Raw genomic sequence first — 21,294 nt, forward strand, 5'->3', positions numbered from 1 at the left:
ACTTGATTTTGTTGATTTATATGAAAATTACCTTGAGTTACCTTCAGTGAAGAAACACTCATGTCACTGCACACAGTTCTACTGGACGTCGTTTGTTGACAGAAACTTCAGTAAATGAGTTTCAAATGACTTGTAGCTTTGGTGAGTAGCTGTGCAGTAAGTGGGATCATCCTGTCTGTAATAACAGAGAAATGATCTCTATGGACTTAATAAGTTTCTTGTTGACTGTAGTTTTTCATCAGTCAGTCCATGTGCCTTTGAACTGGTGACTTACTTAAAAGTTTCCTCTAACAAAGTTACAAAAAGCTATTAAAAATCAGAAGTAATATTAGGCTTGACCAAAGCAACTTATGAATTTCATTAAAACATCGTTAAAAGCAGTAAAAATTTCCTCAGCTTGGCTTTGGCAGCTGGAGACATGTCAGTTTCTGGTTAGACACACACCTACCTGTCCTTCAGTCATAAACTGGGTTCATTCCAAATTGGCGTGAGTTTCCTTCCGTGTTCATACAATACAGACAAACTCAGTCTCCTCTTGTTCATATATGGCCAGCCAACGTAGTCACTTCCTTGTACACGTGTTCCTTTTCCTCGACGGATGGACGGCCGCTTTAATTGAGGTCTATGACTGTGCTGGCACATCTGGCACTCGCCCCCTCCTTTCAGTTTCCTCCACCAGTTTCCTCCACTCTTCAGGGTTTTGGTGGTGTTGCTATCATCCTCACTCTAAGATGCTGTTTTTTGGCATTTGTCAGCATTGATAGAACTACTGACGAGGACACATTTTGTGACATCTTGAATCAGTTTGTGCTCTGGGAGCTGATGTATTTTCAGTTTTTCTTCTAATGCCTCAGTTGCTTTTGAGCTTTTCCTAAAATGTCCTACGAGTCGCCTTCTAGCAACCACAGTTCGGTATACAGGGTTTTGTTTAAGTGCTGCTGTAATTCAAAGCTCGAGTGTGTGTCCCACACAGTGACTCTCATTCACTAGGCTTCTTCCCATAGCATCTCGACAAGCAGGACCATATTCGCTGCATTGTCATGCACAATTGCCACTCTCATCACAACAGGAATACATAAAGCACCGGCTACTTCTCCAAATCTTTGTGCAATATGCTTTGCCTTATGACTCTCATCCATTGATTAAGTCTCCAACACAAAGCTCTCCGTTTCAATGAGCTGTCACCGTCTTGTACACCTCCATTTGTTGACTGGTCCATGTGTCCATTGTGAAGCTGAGGGTCAAGTCCCTTCGGATAAGGCGGCACATTTTGTCCTGTATGTCAGTAGGCCTTGCTGTCATTGCATGAGATGTATTCCCTTCCTTGAGTGTGTCGTGTGTAGCCTGATTCCAGTGTGTTGTGTGTTGTTTGAATCCTTGTCCTTCCACAACATTGATGGACACTACAGCAGTTATGCCTGGCTTTCTCTTCTCTGTAGAAGGTTTACCCTCATTGAATCCAGTGTTTTTTGTGAGAGGCTGGTGGTTGAAACATCAGGTTTCAGTCAATGCACCTACAACAGGATGACAATTAGCCATCGTGGTTGGTAATGTCTACTTTGTTAACATGCAGGTTGCAGTGACATCATCCATAATAGAAAAAAGAAAACTTTAGCTACTGCACGACTTTATCTGACTTTCTTGCAAGGGGAAGCTGTTACTTACAGTTTTTTTTATTTCAGACGCTTGACTTTTTTGACATCTTGTTAACCTAGTTGTAAGCCTGTCACATTGTCATATTGTCCCAGTTTTAGTGACTTGTGAGGCTTATTTCAAGGGCTATTTAGGATTTGATTTGGACTTTGACGATGGTAATGGTAGAAGCTTCAAAACCTTGAAGCATTCAGATCAGCCCTAATTTGTTTATGTTTCTGTGTCAATGGTTGTAGCTGTGTGTGCGTGTGTGTGTGTGTGTGTGTGTGTGTGTGTGTGTGTGTGTGTGTGTGTGTGTGTGTGTGTGAGTGTGTGTGCCTGTGTGTGTGTGTGCATGTACGTGTGCGTGTGTGTGTGTGATCTGTTTGGTGAATAGGCCAAAGGAGGGCAGATCGTTCAGTGTTCACTGCAGATGCTCATTATCCTTGAGTTTCCTTTTCCTTTAAATGATTTAGCTAGCAAGAGACGGACAGAGAGGCAACCCCACCCCTTTGAATGTCAATGCTACTGTTGTAGTTTGTGTAATGAAAATCAAATTATAAAATTAAATGATAGTGCGTGCCACTGCTATGTGCATGTGGTCATTCTGTGGCTGTGTAGAGATTTTAATATTTCATTTTAGTTGTCGAAGCTGTTGGTATTCATTCATCCATTTATTTATTCATTTTTTAACCTTTATTTATTAAGGTATGTTTTACTGAGAACAAGCTCTGCTCTCTTTTTATTTCCTTGATTTTCTTCTCTTTCCCTTGATCTCACACTCATGCAATTACTCATATTCATTCACATCTTGGACCCTTTCCAGTACAACCACAGGCTCATCTGCTTGCCTCTGAGCAGACACTGACACAGTGCATTGTATTGCATTGCAGTCTACTGTATTGTTTATGGGGAACTCAGCAGTGGCATTGTTGGTGGGACAAGCTTATTTTGAAAATGTGTTATTTTCAGGTCTTGTCTAGTGCCCATATCAATGACAAGAACTCCTCCTCCCTTCACTCTCCTCTTTCCCCTGCCTCACCTCTTTTGGCATTCACCGACAAAACGGAAGCATTGGTTTAAGCTGGCATTAAAATCAACTGCCATATCATCTGCCTCCACCACCGTCTACCAAGCACATCCTGTAACACTAACCTCGCTGATGAGGAAGCTGGCAAAAAGAACGGCTGTCTCCTGCCTGGCTCGACAAAACTGAAACTGACTGAGACTAACTTCAAAGTAACCGAAATTGGTCTCACCCCACCTCCTCAAGAGTGAAAGAGATGCACTCAATTAATACTGCAAATGTATCAAATTTGATATTGATTTCTTGCCACCCACTGTCTGTATTCAGCTCAAACTGTAAAATTATTTTAAATGAATGATTTAATTATCATCTTGATTTTATGTTTATGGAGCTGTTCATTGCATGTTTATTGACTCAGCCCCTCCATAATTCAGCCTTGTTAATGGAGCCAGAGTGTGTATAAAAAGAAGGGGGAGTTGCCATTTTTTATGATAATTCTATCCACTCCAAGCAGATCATTAGTCTTCCAGGAAATCTGCTGCTTTTGAATATGCTGCTCTTCAGTTGAACTCCTGCAGTCTCAAACATCTGCATGCCACCTAAATACAGTGCAAATCTTTTGATGACTTTGCTGCCTATCCTCTGTATTGCCACACCGGTGGAAAATGCCACACTGGTAAAAATTAATAAAGGTTAGTGTAGAAAAGCTGAACTGAGGTGGCAAAAAACCTTCAGTCCTTCTCTGACATCATTCCCAAAAACAGTAATAATGCACATGCCTTATTGCTACTATTGACAGGCTGACAAACCCTCCCCTATAAATCCTTGAAATAAATGGAATTCTCCACCTGCTGCCTTGATATCTGCCTACAGGTTTTCAGATCAAATCAGATCTTCTGCAAATACCAAACACTTCTCTACTCTCAGGTTATTTCCCACAGGCACTGAAAATGTAGTTATTAACCCTCCCTTAAAAATGAATAATATGCTCCACATATCTGGAACAAACTCCCAGAACTTCAGACCTGCTCCAATTCTGAATTCTTTCAAATCAGTGCTTAAACCTTTTCTCTTTGCCACTGCGTTTTATGAAGTTAAAATAGGGAGTATGTATTCGTATCTTGCAATACATTGTAGCTGCACTGTAATTTTTATTCTACTGATTGATTTGTCTTATCCATCCATCCATTATCTATACACCGCTGAATCCTTTGCAGGGTCACGGGGGGGGGCTGGAGCCTATCCCAGCCGTCTCTCGGGCGAAGGCAGGGGATACCCTGGGCAGGTCGCCAGCCTACCACAGGGCTACATATACAGACAAACAACCACACGCTCATTCACACCTATGGACAATTTAGAGTTATCAATTAACCTAAGCATGTTTTTGGACTGTGGGAGGAAGCCGGAGAACCCGGTGTGAACCCACGCTGCACAGGGAGAACATGCAAACTCCACACAGAAAGACCCCAGGCAGGATCGAACCGGGGATCTTCTAGCTGTGAGGCGACGCTGCTAACCACCGAGCCACCGTTCAATCTTTAAAATCCCATTTATACGTCCTTTTATATATTTTATTTTATATCGCTGTTTCTTTTTTCTGTCTTATATGAAGCACTTTGAATTCTCTTGCGTGCTATACAAATATGCTTGCCTTGCCCTAAGAGGAAAAGCTCACACTGGTGAGTGTTGTGTGAGTGTGTTGTGTGATATTTGGGACCAGCCTTTATTTGTTTGCGCTGACCATTATTTGAATAATCATTTTTGTTTGAGAATATAATTATCCTTGAATCTATATTCAGTGCTATCACTGAAGATGACTCTTGTACATTTGTCTGTTCTCTCTGAACACAACACTAATAATAATAATAATAATAATAATAATAATAGTTATAATTAATAATGTATGTTGTTTGTAGGTGCCTTTCAGAGCAGCCAAGGACACTCAACAGGACATGGTTAAAAACAACCAGCTGGTATAACTTGGATTTGAAGGTGGGTGGGGAGTCAATAATGCGAATGTCTTGTTGAAGAGAATTCGAAAGGCCGGGGTCAGAGGGGCTGAAGGCGCTAGACCCCATGATAGTCAAGCAGGCAGATGGTGTAGTGAGTTAAAAGGCAGAAGAGGATCTGAGAGTATGGCAGGGTGTGTAGATATGAAGGAGATCGGAAAGACACAAAGGGCCTCGGTTATGAAGGTTCTTAAAGGGGAGAAGCAGAATCTTGAAATCAATAGTCTTTAACCGGGAGCCAGTAAAGTTGCGGAAAACAGGAGTGATATTTATGATGTGTGGAGGGAGTTCTGGTTTTGGTACAGGCAGCGGCAAGTTTCTGAAGACACTTAGAGGAAGACCAAAAAGGCTAGAACTGCAAAAGTCAATATGTGATGTAATCAAGGTGTGCATGAGAATGGCCCTGCTGTTAGGTGCAAGCAATGGGCGGAGACGATTAATAGTGTGTCGTTGAAAGTATGCAGAACGAGTAACATTATTGATGTGTGCTTCGAAAGACAATGTGTCCAAGGTGACACCCAGACTTTTAACTGGAGGGAAAGTATGCAATTGTCAGACTAGACCACATGTCCCATTTTTAGTGGATTGGCTTGACTCACTTGTGTCATCAAAACATTTTTTAAACACCTATCACAATACGCAAAGTACTGTATTATTAGAAGTTATTTGTATGAACATAATTATTACTATTATAAATTCTTTGTATCCCATCAAAGTTTCACGTCTGTTGCATTTTGAGTTATCTGTTAACTTATTCTCTTCTTTTGCCTGTGTGTGTGTGTGTGTGCGTGCGTGCGTGCGTGCGTGCGTGCGTGCGTGCGTGTGTGTGTGTGTGTCTTGATGTTGGCTCATTTTTCAAAGAGGGGAGGAAACTGTCAAGGCCACCCTATCCAGCAGTCTTGAGAACCAGATTTCACAACTGTAGGGTCAGATATAATGTGTGAAGGAAGTCTTAACTTGTGACTGAAGGAATTTGAGAAAAGATCCAGATGTGTTATGCAAAGGCATTTTATTGATGTATTTAACCCTTAATAGACTGGCAAGATTTGCTACATGCCCAAGTACGTTATTCATCACTCAGCATACATACTGTATGTGAGGATTATATTAGGCATGGATCCCAAACAAGGAGCCACGTTGTATGGTACACTTGGGTCATATGTAACACATTCAAAGAGGAGGCAGTCTGTCAGTGTGCTGAGGCTGAGGCAGAGTAGAACATATCTTTTAAGACCTTGGTTCCATTGGGACAGGGAGACAGTGCAGCCTTATCAGGACAGCTGCACTGAGCAGTCATTCTGAGGAGACAGAGAGTTGAAATGACCCAAAAGTGACCTGTGGAAACGCTAGCCTAAACCCTTCACACAGTCTATTGCCTTTATTGCAACCTACAGTAGACGTCAGCACAAAATATTTTGCCAATCATACATGAGCTGACATGCAAGTTATTTTGTACTGCATGTGGAAATATGGCAAGTACCTTTTTGTTGGCTTTCATAGTTGATGTGGACGTTTCCATGGTGTTTAATTTGCTGAGTAAATATTATGAACCCAAGCTGAATGAAAACCAGTGAGACCTCAATAAATCATGTCAAAATGTGTGTTCATCAGAGAGATGTCTTTCACTCAGTCGTAAGAGAAGTCATCATCCGACAGCAGCAGTTGCTGTTCAGTCTAAATCTGGCAACTGATTAAAACCAACAAGTTTCATATTTTTCCCCTGTTGTATTTTGTTGATGGCTGTGGGCTGGTCTGTATTCAAATCAAAACATTATGTGATGGTAATTGTGATCAGAAGTATCTTTAGGAATATTTCTGGCAGTTATACTTCTATAGTTTTAGAGGGCTTGGTGTGCAAAACTAACCGTTGCGCTTCCTGGAGAGTTGAATGAGCATGCATGCCGGTTTCCATGTCCTTAACATTCACCAAAGTTAATTGCAGACAAATGTGGCAGTCCTGCAGACAGATGTAGTTTTTCTGTAGGTGCCACAAACTGAGATGAAACCTCAACATGTTTTACCAGAAGAAAATTTACACCCAAAGCTGTGCGACTTCATGAAGGTAAAGAGACAAACGTCAAAGGGGGAGGGGCTGGAGGAAAATAACAAACAACTTGCCAAGATGGAATGAACAATCCACACAGTCAAAATCAGCCTTATTGGCCAAGTATGTGTACACATACAAGGATTTTGACTTAATTTGCTCACAGTTCCAACAACAGTTTACAGAAAGATAGAAATAGACATACAGCTAAAAGCAAGGACAACAAACCCGAACAAAGATTGATAAAAATAAACCTCAAACTGTTGTGCACATATACAGTATACACAGTCAAGTCAAGTGTCAAGTGTCAAGTGTAACAAATGCAAACAGTGCAAAAGAATAAATGGAAACTGATCAAGTATCATCTCATCTGTCTGTGTGAAAACTGCTTCTCTAAACCTCCAACTGCAGCTGAAGTCCAGCCTTAAATCCTGCCATCACAGTAATATAACTGGATCAGCTTTTTAAGCACCTGCAGTTTCTTTCATGCTAAAATTGCAGCCTTCTGTTCAGCTGTGTCATGATATATTTTTAGAATGTGTTCATGGAGCAAAGGGCAAAATCTGTAAATGAAAACTGTACAGGGCGACTGTGGCTCAGGAGGCTCAGGTCGTCCACTTATCAGAAGGTAGGTGGTTCGAACCCTGGCCACGGCAACCTGCCTCTCGAAGTATCAAGATACTGAACCCCATATTTCTCCCGATGCTGTATGTTGGTGTGTGAGTGTGTTAATGAGCAGATGGCCTAGAAAAAAGAACAAATAATAACACATAGTAACACTTAATAGCCCACATAAGAACAGATCACCATCAGACAGTTCGAATAAACATAATTTTATTATTAATCATCTACAGTACTGTGTCTAAATGACAAAAGTAGTCGGAAATCCTGGGGATTCTGGGAAGACATAGTCCCTGGATGTAATCATTTTAAAATCAGGGGAAAACCATCAGTCCCACATGGTACACTTAGAGAGGAGTTCTCACTTAATAACCTGATAAGACCTCCTCTCAGGACTCTGTGGATGTGTGCAGGCTGTACTTGTTTGACACCCCCCCTCACTCCCCTCAATGTTCTGATATGTTGCACCTGTTGTGGTGCAACAACTTAAACCTTTATCATTTGTTTCTGATCTTAAATCTACACATTGGTCAATTGATGATGATCACTCTGTGATTTCAGTGAAACTGTGGTCTGTTTGAATTTGCTCTGCATTAAAGGCAGCTGTGCTCAAGAGCACGATACATACTGGTGGAGAATTCTATAAGTTGTCTTCATGTACATGATTTTATGTTGTGGACATGGGGAATGTGTTTCAGTTACAAACCTTTAATTTGGCCTTGGCTAAATGGAGATGGTAATCCAAAACAGGCATGTTATTCTCTCACACACATCCTCCCATATTTCCTCTCTGGTTATTCCTCCTTTCCATCTGCCTCTGGTCTTGCTGTGAGTCAGGTGGTGTTGTGGCTCTTAATGCCAAACAGATTCAGTTTCTACTCATTCCAAATGTTTCTCAACGGACGGTCTATTCCTGGACACAGGGTTTCTCCCCTCGTCTCTCATCTGTCATCATTTTGTGTTTGAGGGAAAAGAATGCTGGCTTGTGACTGTATAGTACAGTGCATACTCTCTACAAGTGTTCTTATGCAACCCGGTATCAGGTGTTTTTCATACTCCCATATATAGTGGCATGCAAAACTTTCGGCAAACCTGGTCAAAATTTTTGCTACTGTCAATAGTTAAGTAGAAGATGAACTGATCTAATGACATAAAGGTCCAGATGAAACATTCTCTTCAACATTTTAAGCAAGAGATTTGAGTTTTCAGATAACTTTTACCAAGGCCTGTGAGCTTAATCGTCATGATAGTGCTATGTTTTGTTCACAGTCATCATTAGGAAAGGCCAATTTCAAAGCTTTATAAATACTGCGACTCCTCAAACCTTGTTCCAGCGATCAGCAGCCATTGACTCCTGCCTAGCACTGGCTAGCACAGCCTGCCAGGAGAAGGCTGTAAGAAGATAGCGAGGCGTGGCCATTTCCTCAGTTCGTAATGTAATGAAGACATGGCAGTTAACAGGAACAGTGGAGGTCAAGTTGGTGTCTGGAAGACCAAGACAGCTTTCAGAGAGAACTCATCATTATGGATACGCTAGAAAAGCAAAACAAAGCCCCTGTTTGACTGCGAAAGACCTCCAGGCAGATTTAAACTCTGAAGTGGTGGTGCACTTGTTCTACTGTGCAGCAACACTGCACAAATATGAGCTTCATGGAAGAGTCATCAGAAGAAAACCTCTCCCGTGTCCTCACCACAAAGCATGATCAAAAATCTGTGGCTGGACCTCAAAATAGCAGTGCATGCAAAACGGGCCAACGACTCTCAGTGGACCTCAATCCCGTGTAAAAACCTACTTGTGAAAGTTCAAAATGTTTTCTTTCTGATATTTGGCGTTTCCATACAGGTTTTTTATGTGCAAATTGAAAATACTGATAAAAAACAGGACTGTCTTTATAATTATCTCAAATATCTTAGAGATTTCTGGACTGGGAATCAATCTTGTTTACTGATGGCCCTGGTCCCACAAAACAGATGGGTCCTCTGGCTATCACGTGTGTCTCATCCTGCTTCTGATGCATTGTAACTGATCTGCTTCTGTAAAGCGAGCGCCCATCAGCTGATTGAAAACTTAATATCATCCAAGTTCTGATAACATACTTGTTGTTAAATCGAAGGCCGGTTAGTAAATGTGTCAACTCATATCTTGAATGTAGAATTTTTCTCAGTGGGATAACATGGTTGACAACATAAGCGAGAGACTGAAATATTTCTCTGTGGAATGTTTCTTGCCTCTGGTTACCTGAGTACTATTTCTGTCAAGAGGCCATTCGATATTTCTGGCACGGTGACCTCTTAGTGTGGAATGAGGATTCCCCTCTTTCCAGCACGCAGGCCTGCTTGGGGCCTTTTTAACATGCACCAAAACCTCAATTTATTTATCCACAGAAGTCTCACCTTGCTGGGTGTGTGTGTTGTTAACTGTTGTTTACTGTTACTGTTTACTGTTTCACTGGTTTCCACCAAGATGATGACTGTAATACATCCTGAGTAATCAGATTACCTGGCTGAAACTGCTTTGTTACTTGTTAACATATCAAAGTTGTTTTTAACCTGCAGCTTCAGTATTTTTTGGAATAATGAATCACTGATACATTAATGGAGCACTGAAAACATGTCAAATTTTGAGTTCAAATCTTTTAATGGATCCATTATTGATAACTCTCAAATTGAAACATTCAATGAAACAGCTGAAAAAAAGCAAATTTGTTTTCTAATTTTCTAATTTGATTTTTGTTTGACATTAAACAAATCAGACAAAATGCCCGAAAGCACAGACAACGACAAATAAGCAGCCAGTTTGTGCTGCCAAAAAATATGGCCTGCACTCAGTGTAAGAATTGTTTCCTAACCAACAAAATTCACTGTATTTGTGTTAATTGTGCTGCTTGTGGACACTCAGGCTACCCACCTAGATTTAAGAAATCAGACTTGATGCCTTAAATTGTAATATGTCAGTTGGTGGCACACTATGAGCTAAACACACTGTTGTTGACATGTTGTGGTTTAATCCACCCACCATGGAATCTCAAAATCTCAAAAATAATATATATGAAACAGATTTCTTTCACACCTCAGTGTCATGTCGACTTCTAAGTGAAAAAGTGTTCACTCCTTAATCACTCTTAAAGAAACACTATCAGCTGTTCATGCTGCAGCATTAAAGCATCACATAGACATATTTGTCTGTTTGCCTTGGTCAAAGTGCTGTGCAGATTATACTGGCATGGTGTTTTACTGCCCTTATTTAGGACAGACCTCTACTTGTTCAAACAGACCACATCCCTGGATAATATTTGTATAATTACAATTATTTGACTAAGTTTTCTTTTATTTAAATATTTGCAGTAAATAGTTTTTTGTTGAATGGTGCTCCTCCTGCTCTCTTAGCTTAACGGCTGCTCATCAGGCTGAATGTTTTCACACTCCTTCCCTCTGTTTTCATCATCCAATGACAAGCTGCCACGAGAGCACCTTTCTTGTGTGGGAGATGTGTCAGTCAGGCATTGGAAGTTGACACACACACACACACAAACACGCACCACACACATGAACACTAGACAAACAGAAACATTGTGAACATGTTTTGCATTTAAACCTACTGCCAGAGAAGCTGACAGCATTAGAATGGGTGTCTATGTCTTCATGTCATACCTCATGTTTCACCCCCTCCCATCTGCAAAATGCAAATACAATGAAAATATACATATACTGTACATATTTTGTGTGTGTGTGTGTCTCTAGATGCGCCAGGTGAAGAGGGGATGGAGGTTCAGGATGGAGCTCCTGACCTGACAGACGGAACAAGAGACCAAGACTCATCACAGGTAGACTGATAGATTACTGTACTACGCACTGTATGGATCAGCTTCTGCTCAGTTATACAAATCCTATATTTGATGTGTCAAAATAAATAATTACATACATTAAATGTACAATGCTTCCAAAGAGCTGTGATAACAGAATGTGATTTTCTTTCTCCTTTTTGACATATACTCAATTGACAGTTCAAAGACAATATATTTAATGTGTCACCTCCTTGAGTTTTGTAAATATATGTTTATTCTGAATTTGATGTAGCAACATGTTTCAAACAAGTTGGGCAGGAGCAACAAAAGACTGGGAAAGTTGTGGAATGCTCCAAAAGCACCTGGAACATTCCACAGGTAAACAGGTTTATTGGTAACAGGTGATTGTATCATGACTGAGTGTGAAAGGGGCATCCTGGAAAGCCTCACACTTTGTAAAATCATTGTCAGTAAACAGTTTGTTTGGAATAGGCATTCTTTTATTTACATATTACACAGCGTCTCAACTTTTTAGAACTGGGGTTGTACTTATAGGGTACTGTAAGACATAGATCACTGTTCCTCATCTACAAACACATACTTTTACATTTCTAAAGCCTCATTAGGCATCCATTTTTTGAGGCATTTCAGTCTCAAAAGCTAATTTCCCTCTCAGAAGCATTGCTGTATGTAATAAACTACAGCAATAACATTAGGTCAGTTAAAAAGTGACTCCAAAAGAAATGTGTATCTATCAGTTACCTGAATACAAAGTCTGTGTGTTACTGTCTTGAGCAGGCAACGAGGAACAGTGAGGAGGGTTTGGATGATGAGGAGAGAACAAGAAGGAGAGCTGAGAGGAGGAGAGCTAAAAGGAAAGTGAGTAAAAACAAGTCACTCTGACTGATGTGACATTCTGGCAAAGGCTGTTGTGAAGAACCAGGGTTTATATACTGTGTGGGTTGATTACTTCATGAGCCTCAGGTGTGCAGGTGGACCACGCCCAGCTCAACTCACACACACACACACAGAGAGAGAACACACGAAACACAAGGGTGGGTACACAAAAGCAACAACTGCAGTGAATGCTCAAACTGCAAAAACATTACACACTTTTTACAGGGTTAGTTTCTAGCTGAAGTGTTCAGTCTGTTGTCTAGTTACACATTTAACATCACACAGCAAACTACAATGTGTGCAACAGCTTACACAGCTGACACAATGACACTGCCGCCATATCATCATCACTGTTGTCATCTTGTACTTCAACATGCATCAGATCCACCTTATGCAACCATAAACTGCTTTGAAAAAGCACAATGGAAATGAAAGAATAAATACCGTATTGCAGCTCATGTCTTTCACGTGAATGATTCCTCCACTAACTGATCTTAATGTGTCTCCTACATTACACACGTCACCACACCTGTTACCACGCTCTAATTTACTCATGTCACTCATCACTGGCACCACCTGTCTTCACACCTTTTTTTTAACTGCTGCTACTGCATTTACTTCTTCCTGTTTTTTATTTGCCACACCCTCTTCATAACAGTTCCCACACTCGTTTCCTCACGTCTTACAACCCAGACACTGTGTGAAAGATAAATCAAACAGAATGTGATCATTTTCTAATCCTTTTTGACATGAAAACAGTACAAGGACAATATATTTAACGTTTGACCTCATCAGCTTCTTTGATTTTTGTAAATATCTGCTTGTTCTGAATTTGATGCAGCAATACGTTTCAAGTGTGTGGTGGAATGGTCCAAAAACACCTGTTTGGAACATTCCACAGGTAAACAGGTTCGTTGGTAACATGTGATAGTATCACAGCGCAGTGTGAAAGGGGCATCCTTGAAAGGCTCAGTTGTGTGGAGTGAGGTTCATTTTTTTGTGAACACATGATTGTTTAAAGGAGATTACTACATGAGCTCAGGAAGTTAGTTTGCAAATGATTGCATTCTGTTTTAATTTACGGTCCATACAGCCTCTCTGCTTTTTTTGGAACGAGAGTTGTATGACACACCTGACTTTGCATCTGCCTCTGCACTTGTGTCCAAACATGACTGTGTGCCATCCCACAGCCATCATGTTCATGCTCTCCTTTCAGAGGCAGAAAGAACGCAAGAAACTGGAGAGAGAGGAGAGGATGGAGGACACATCAGAGCAGGTGAGAGAAGGGCCTAAATGTAATGTGCTGTTATTTCTTCATATCTTCAATGAACAAAGATTTGCAGAGCTTGCCATATGTTGATACAGTTATCTTCATATCTACATGCATTCATGCATGCATGCCCACATACACCCACATAGAACCTGATGTGTTTGAATGTCTGCTCGTATATACTTAAAATTCAGTTGTAATTCTTCAGTTAAATTAGTTTGTCACAAATTTTTAGCAATTTTCTGGAATTTCAGCAAAATAAAATGTGATATCAGTGCTTGTTTCAATTGACTGGCTTAACGAGGAACCAAACATGAAGTTACTTTATGGCTTTATCCAAACAATCCTGCTCATACAACAGATTCTGAAATACCACATATATAAATAACAGCACACTATCATTCACTAATCTACATCTTATATTTGTTTCATTTTGAAAGTTATTTTACGGTTGTATGATACCTTCGTAAAACCCTTGTAAGAATATGTGACTTTCCCTTCTGTGGGAATCTTTAGATAATGCTTTGAACTTTGAATAGGAAGAGGAAGTGGCTGGAGTGGTGTCAGAGAGTGACACTGAGGAGGAACTGAAAGAAGAGGAGGAATGCACCGCCTTTCGTCCCAGAAACAAATGCAACCCTGAGTCAGTCCCTGACCTAGTGACAGAGAACAAGAACAACCACCAGCCACCTCACAGGACCTCTGAGGAGGTGGGTTGAAGCCCGGCCTGCATGCTCATTATATCATTAATTCCTTCAAAATAAAATAAATCTTAAAACCGAGTACCTGGTGACTAATATGTAGTCCTGAAAAGTGCTCTTGAACAGTCACGTATCCTGTTGAAGCTTTCATGAGTCAGACCCTGAATCCTTCTCTGCTCACTCACTGTGATGTTGGATGTATTCTCCTAATACAATGTACTTGCTTTGAAATTAGCTTAAGCAAAATGGTAAACTTGATTGAGAAACCTTTTGCTGCAGACTCCGACTCCACGGCCCCCTTGCCCAAGGCTGGAAGAAATCATGTCACTGTGCACTACTGGAGGGGGTCTGACCCGCCTTTTTAAGCCTCATTTCAGCAGTGCTCTCGGCTTCCCAATCGCCCCACGTTAGTGCGCCTTGTATTCAAAGTTGTGTCAGGTGCTAGGAGCCCAGTGTACTTGCACTGCAAGTCTAGTTTTCCTTGGTCTGGTCCAGAATGGCAAAGTTCACTGAATTCATGTATGTGGTTTGTTTCTGTTCACACTGCCACATTCTAAGCAGAGCTGGGCTAATCGATAAAAATCAAATGGTTTCATGAGTTTTAAAAAATGTTAAAATGTGGTCCGGCAAGTTGGAGTTTAGGGAATTAAAAAAAAAAACAGCTCTTGTACTTATAACTTTGACTAAGGGATAAAAGACTTATCTGTACTCTCTGCCATAATTGATCATCTCTTGTATTTATACCAGTTAAGAACACGAATGAAGCTGAATGAAGCACACCACACTTTCCTTGGACAAAGGAAAGAGGACCAAGACCTCTATTTTAAGGTATCTCGGTGCAGTTGTTTTGTAGTAGCTGCGTTTGATCGGCTCTCCGGCTAAAACTACCCAGACCAGAGAAGTTCACACTGAAGAGTTTCAATTAATTGCTCGAAACATGCTCAGACATGAATGCAGCCTTACTTAGCACCATGAAAAGAGCACAAAATAAGATGCAACAAAAAAAGATGCAACCAAATTCCTGCTCCAGGGGCACTCAACCTGCACTCTGACCTCTATAGATCATCATTGTTTTAATACTGGACATTTGTTTGAATTGAGACACATAAGCACACACACCCACACACACCCACACACACACACACACACACACACACACACACACACACACAAACATGATTTAGGTCTCAAAAGGTTTGAAAACTGTAAGTATGAGCAAGCCCTGATAATGTGTGGAGAAGGCTGAGTCTAAATCACAGGACTGTTGCTTATCGGTACTTATTTGGCTAATTGAGGGATCAGAGCAAGTGAACAGTGAAACATCTGCAACTAAAACTGCAGCCCAGTGTTATTGGATTCAACCTCTGCCAGAGATGATACCAACTGAGATGGATCCATGCTGATTTACTAAACGTTTAAATCAGTGCTTGGTCAGAGCAGGCTTCTTTCTTTTTACAAACTGCAGTTTGACTCATTTTACTCTTTTGCCAGCCTATTGTATGAGTGTTTTGTGTTACTACCTGGTGTTTCAGGAGCCAGAATGGGATGTCAGCAGTGCGTTTGTGGCTAAAGTTGCCAGCCACATCAAATTCAAAACCCTGAAGAGCAGAGCAACGCAGATCTCCAGAGAGAACAAGGAGAACGAGGCCAGGACCAGCCAGGTACAAACACACACACACAGGGCCACAAGTATATGGCTGTTCCATCCATTCATCCAGTTTTTAGACATTTATCCAGCCTCCTAACGTCCTCCGTCTTTTTGGGAGAACCACATACAATGGAAATGTAAGTCTGCAGCATATTTTGTTGATTTGTTAAATAGTTCCTCGGCTAAAGATGTTGAAACCACTGTTACCAACATTACACACACTACGATTTAACAAACCTGTCTGTTGTGATTGTAGGTGGAGAACACAGATGGAAAGAAGAGAAGGGGGGAGTCTCTTACAGGTGAATCATCTACTTGTTGTTCTTTAAATACAACTTCTGGTCTTTTAATACCTAGTGTACAAGATGCACATCATTAATTTGAAGTAAAATCAGTCGCACAGATTCCAGTTTTTGTGCAAGTTTCATAACTCAGTCATCCTCTTTTTTATGTTCATTTCATCCTCTAATCATAGTTACTAGAATTAACCATCACCATTGATAATTATTCAGTGACACTCTGTTTAGTATGTTGTAATGAGTCAAACTTTAGATAAGTGATAGACATTACTTCATAAAACTTTAACATAGATAAAAAAAACTTTTCTACTGACACACTGCTGCTAACGCAAACTATTTCAGGTCAAGTTAAAAAAAAAAAAAAAAAAAAGGATTTTTCTCTAAGTTTTATATGGCATTGCATGCGTGCGTACGTGTGTGTGTATTTGTGTGTTTACATTCTCCAGTGCAGGGCATTCAGATGTTTGGACAAGGCCAGTACAGCCAGGCAGTGGACATGTTTACAGAAGCCATCAACTGTGACCCCAAGGACCACAGGTGAGCTGAGATGTGAATTCTGACCTCAACTCTTCACTAACCCTGTTTTCTCCTGATTGTTGCACCTCGTTTTCTTGTGTCTCCTTCACATTCCCTTTGGTTTGAGTAAATTCTTCCATCTATGTGACTCTCTCTTGTCTCTCAGGTTCTATGGAAATCGGTCTTACTGCTATTGGTGTCTGGAACAGTACCACTCTGCTCTAACAGACGCTCACAGGTCCATTCAGCTGGCTCCTGATTGGCCGAAGGGATACTTCCGTAAGGGGTGTGCTCTGATGGGATTAAAGGTCAGCATCTGCTGTACAACAGAGTGACAGTCTAACCATTGATCGTATTGAAAGACTCCCCAAATGTGAAGCCAAAACATCTCGAACACTCCCTGGTGAACATAGGACAGACTAAAAAATCAAAATGATTGTCAAATACATTATTCCCATAGACGGTTTCTGTACCCAAGGTAGTTCTTATCATGCTGATGTATGTTCAAGTGTTCAATTTTCTGATAAGTTTGGTTTTCATTATATTATTTGATGCTTTAAAAAGGAGGCGTGATGTCACGATTGATTGCTGTGATTGACTCAGGTTTGATTCAGGTGGGTGTATGGGAGGGATCTCGATAACATGGCTGCAAAACCTGATCACCACTGCACAGACTCTCACTCCAAATGACATCATCCAGCATATTTTGGCTTCATTTTTGTACAATGGAGTGGAGATGCATCGTCCATCTTTATATAATATGATTTTAACCAAAAAGCAATCATTTCCATTCTGTTATTTCATATTTTGAGCTAAAACCTATGCTGGCCTTCATGTGTTTTGATTGACTATGGCTTCTAACATTTCTATAATGTGTGTGTGTGTGTGTGTGTGTGCGTGTGCGTGTGCATGGGCATTCCAGCGGTACAGTGAGGCAGAGAAGGCAATGGAGCAGGTGTTGAAGTTGGATCAGCACTGCAAGGAAGCACCCAGTAAACTCTACACCTGCCAGGTCCTGCAGCTCATGGTGAGGAGCAGTTGGTTAGAGCAGAGTGTCTGAGTGTGAAGGTTGATTTAGTCTCATGCTTCAAGGTTAACTCTAATCTAATTACCCTTGGAAGTTCTTGAAGTAGTTCAATTGCATTTTCTTACTTTAGGACTTGGGTTTTGAGGAAGAGCAGAGTAAACTGCTGCTGCAGAAGTTTACCACTGTTCAGGCAGTCGTCAACTCCCCAGAGGCCAGAAGTAAGAGCCAGCTGCAGTACCGCTGCTGTCCACACGGTGGCAGCACAGTAGCACAAACATTCTGATACTACTGATGGCACATAATGACAGCAAGGCTTCAGTGTAAAGACACATTATTAAATAAATGGACAGTAAAATGTAGGGTTACTACAATATTATGAAGAGCACAGTACAAACAGTACACTAAACAGCATTAAGGGGTGGCGAACTGAGTAAACATAGTGAAATATATATAATCAATGTATTGGCTATAAAGTGACGACCTATTAAGGCTAGAATAACAGTCTGCACTCTTTATACTAAGGTACACATGCAATACTATCCTAAATAGAAAGACACTTACTATGTATAGTAGATGGTCTTAAAGTTTGTTAAAAACCAGGTGTGGTTGAAAATAAAGTTTACTGATATGATGTTAATACAGTGTCAGCATATTGTAGCTAGCCTGAGAAAGCTATGTAATTTACAGCACACCACAGTGGTTAACCAAGTTAGGCATATCTCATCGATGCTCATTGTTTGTCATAATATGACTTCCTCTCCCTGTCTCCTTTTACTTCCAGCACTGAAGCACACACCTCAGCACGACCAGAGCGGGTAGGTCGTTTAAGGAAAACACATAATCACACCATCCACTTCAAAGTTTTCAGAATGCAGAATATGTTTTGGGTTGTGAATGTTCCGTATAACTTGTGATACTGAATGTTTCAAACATAAAGCAAATATATATATATGTATATATACATACATATATATATATATATATATATATATATATATATATATATATATATATATATATATGTATATGTATATATATGTATATGTATATATATGTATATGTATATATATATATATATATATGTATATATATATATGTATATATATATATGTGTATATATATATATATATATATATATATGTATATATATGTATATATATGTATATGTATATATACATATATATGTATATATATATATATATATATATATATATATACCGTACAATGTCCACTGACTGTAATACAAAATGGAATTGAAATTGTACACAAATGTAAAAAGTAGTTCCTTGTCCAATAAAATCTGTTGGACAAATAATCATTCTCTCTCACATTATCCTCTCCTGTGATCTTTGCTTTACTTTGTTTCTGTTCACATCTTTCACATGTTTTCTTCCACTGTCTTCCCTCTTCTGTCTTACAGGAATTGTTGCTCTCTGTGGGTGGGGAACATCACGTTAGAAGTTACAGAGAAAGACCTCTGGGATCTCTTTAGAATGTAAAAACACTGTGTGTGTGTGTGTGTGTAGTGACAAAAATAATTTTTAGACAGAGGTTATGAATTCAGTTTTTAGTACTTTAGTAAAAACTGACACCACTGCAGGTATAAATAGTCATCAGAACAGTATTTTGACATTTGCAGTAGTTGTAGGTACAGTAGTAGTTTCTTTGGTATAGTTACAGATGTAGTTAAAGTAGTAGTAGTAGTAGGAGGAGTAGCACTAGTGTTACTAGTTGTAGTGCACTACCAACATTAGTGAAAGGGTTGTTAAGATACTGTAATTATAGTAATGACAATGTTAATTGTCTCTTTGCCCGTAGATCTGTACCAACCTGCTGTGCTGTAGGTTAGAGACTCTCTGTTTCCATGGTTACAGGTTTGGTGAGATAGAGAGCATCAGAGTTCTTCATGAGCGTTTCTGTGCCTTCATCAACTTCAAGAATGCCAACATGGCTTCCAGAGCCCTGGAAAAGCTGCAGGTGAGTGGTAGGTCATTTTTCAGGTGAACAAACTCGACTTGATTTTAACCATCTTGGATGTTGCTGCCACGATCCAAGTTTGTTAACACGCAGTTTCATGTATCAACAACAAGCCTTCATCCTGTTCTTGTGCCGCTGCATACACACTATTACGTTTGATCAACTATGCTGTTTCCTCCTGTCCAGGGGGTGGAGCTAGGGAGCAGCAGGCTGGTGATGAGGTACCCAGACCGCTGGATCCAGCGGACTCTGCCCCCCATACAAAGGACCAACACCAGCCTCAGCTCCAACGCTGCAGGGACACAGCAGAGCTCAGCTGCCGCAGGGTATCGAGCAACTTCCTCATAACACCTGTGTCTGTGTGGTAGTGATGGGGTGCTTGGTTCTGATTGCTTCTATGATTCTATATTCACAGTATAATCCTTTCAGCACAGAAGTGAACAACCAAGTTTTCACTGGTTACTGACAGAAAATAATCTTGTGCATCGCCTTGTGTGCCAGTCTCCACGTACAATTAGCATCCACCAATATTTCCTGCATGTACTGTTTGTGCATTTTTTTGTGAACATGATGCAGGTTTCTTACCTCTGGTTCTGTTCTTGCAGGTCCAGACGCTGTGTACCTATAGATGGAGACGTGTGCTTCTACTGGCGGACCACAGGCTGTTTCTATGGCGACAAGTGCCTCTTCAAACACATCCCAGACCAACAAGGCCAAGACAAGAGACCATGACAACCCCGAATGTGTCCCCATGCCTTCCGAACCTCAACGTCAAGGCACATTAAAGACGGATTTACAAAGAAAAAGGAGGAACAGGTACAAGAAGGACAGCAAGCAGAGTGGAGGACAGAAGCTGAGAAGATGATTTGCTTGAGAAGACTGACAACTGAATGTGTTTCAGTCTCAGGAAGATGCTTAAAGAATGAATTCATGTGATGCTGCAAAAGGAGGTCAAGTGTCAGTGAGGAGTCTCAGTACTCCATTTGCATCCTAGAAAACCCCGGAAACCTCCTGGTTTATGCCTGGAGATCCCTGCTTGGTTGAAAGAATGTCATCTGTGTCATAAGGATTTACTTGGACAAATATATTTGGTGGTACCATATTGGAAACTACCAAAGCTCAGTTCTGTGACAAACTGTCCTTTTGTCCACTTTTGAATTACTTTAAAGTCAAAAGTTATTTTCATAGCTTTTGAGATGAAACATGAAATGTGTGCTGTACATATTTGCACAAAACAATAAATCAATGAAACCTACATTATGTTTTGAGGTTTACTCAACCCCGTCTTTCAGATCCTGACTTGCACCTCAAAGCTTGTAAAGATCACACGTTTTGGCGTCCAAGAGGGCACTTTAGCGCGCGTTTTGGCTCCCAAGAGGGCACTTTAGTACGCGTTTTTCAACATATGGGCCACGAGGGGGACGTGGCACGTCACTGTCTAGGGCTCTTCTACACATAAATGGTCCTGTTGAGGAGTGGTGGTCTGATTCACTATACCAGTATCACACTACATTGAATCTTAACTGTCCCTGTCAGAAGGAGATAAAACCCATTTCACCTTTCTGGGTTCAAATTGTCCTCTCAAAAGTATTGCATGGGCAGTGCAGATGCTTACAGGCCACAAATCTATTCTTAAGTTTCGTTTTCCGATAATGTAAAGCTGAAGAAAGACATGCCAGGTTTGCATAATCTGGTCTCTGCTGTGTACCTCTGCCAACCACAATTATCTGTCAGGAAGGCTGGGACTTAAGGGGAACTGAACCCAAATGCAGACACACAAGGGGGCGCTAGGTTTGATTAATAAATTTATTAAACAGAGGGAAAACACAAGACAACTAAAA

The 21,294-nt window shown here is 40.5% G+C and overlaps 1 protein-coding gene across 3 annotated transcripts; it reads left to right on the forward strand.

The window, feature by feature from the left end:
• Positions 1–13,185: 13,185 nt before the first annotated feature.
• Positions 13,186–20,667, forward strand: LOC121604507 (stress-induced-phosphoprotein 1-like). Of its 3 annotated transcripts, none has more exons than XM_041934043.1 (14): positions 13,186–13,291; positions 13,825–13,995; positions 14,734–14,814; positions 15,519–15,647; positions 15,891–15,936; positions 16,380–16,470; positions 16,616–16,757; positions 17,372–17,476; positions 17,607–17,694; positions 18,258–18,291; positions 18,897–18,971; positions 19,351–19,460; positions 19,640–19,779; positions 20,059–20,667. In XM_041934043.1, exons 1-14 carry the CDS (start codon positions 13,211–13,213, stop codon positions 20,236–20,238), a joined length of 1,473 nt encoding a protein of 490 aa, XP_041789977.1. In that variant the 5' UTR covers positions 13,186–13,210; the 3' UTR covers positions 20,239–20,667. The 3 variants fall into 3 exon arrangements, with proteins under 3 accessions (XP_041789977.1, XP_041789978.1, XP_041789979.1); XM_041934044.1 differs by having other exon boundaries at positions 19,351–19,453; XM_041934045.1 differs by lacking the exon at positions 14,734–14,814.
• The last annotated feature ends 627 nt before the right edge of the window (positions 20,668–21,294 follow it).

The sequence above is a fragment of the Chelmon rostratus genome, chromosome 3, assembly GCF_017976325.1.
Source record: "Chelmon rostratus isolate fCheRos1 chromosome 3, fCheRos1.pri, whole genome shotgun sequence".
NCBI lineage: Eukaryota > Metazoa > Chordata > Actinopteri > Chaetodontiformes > Chaetodontidae > Chelmon > Chelmon rostratus.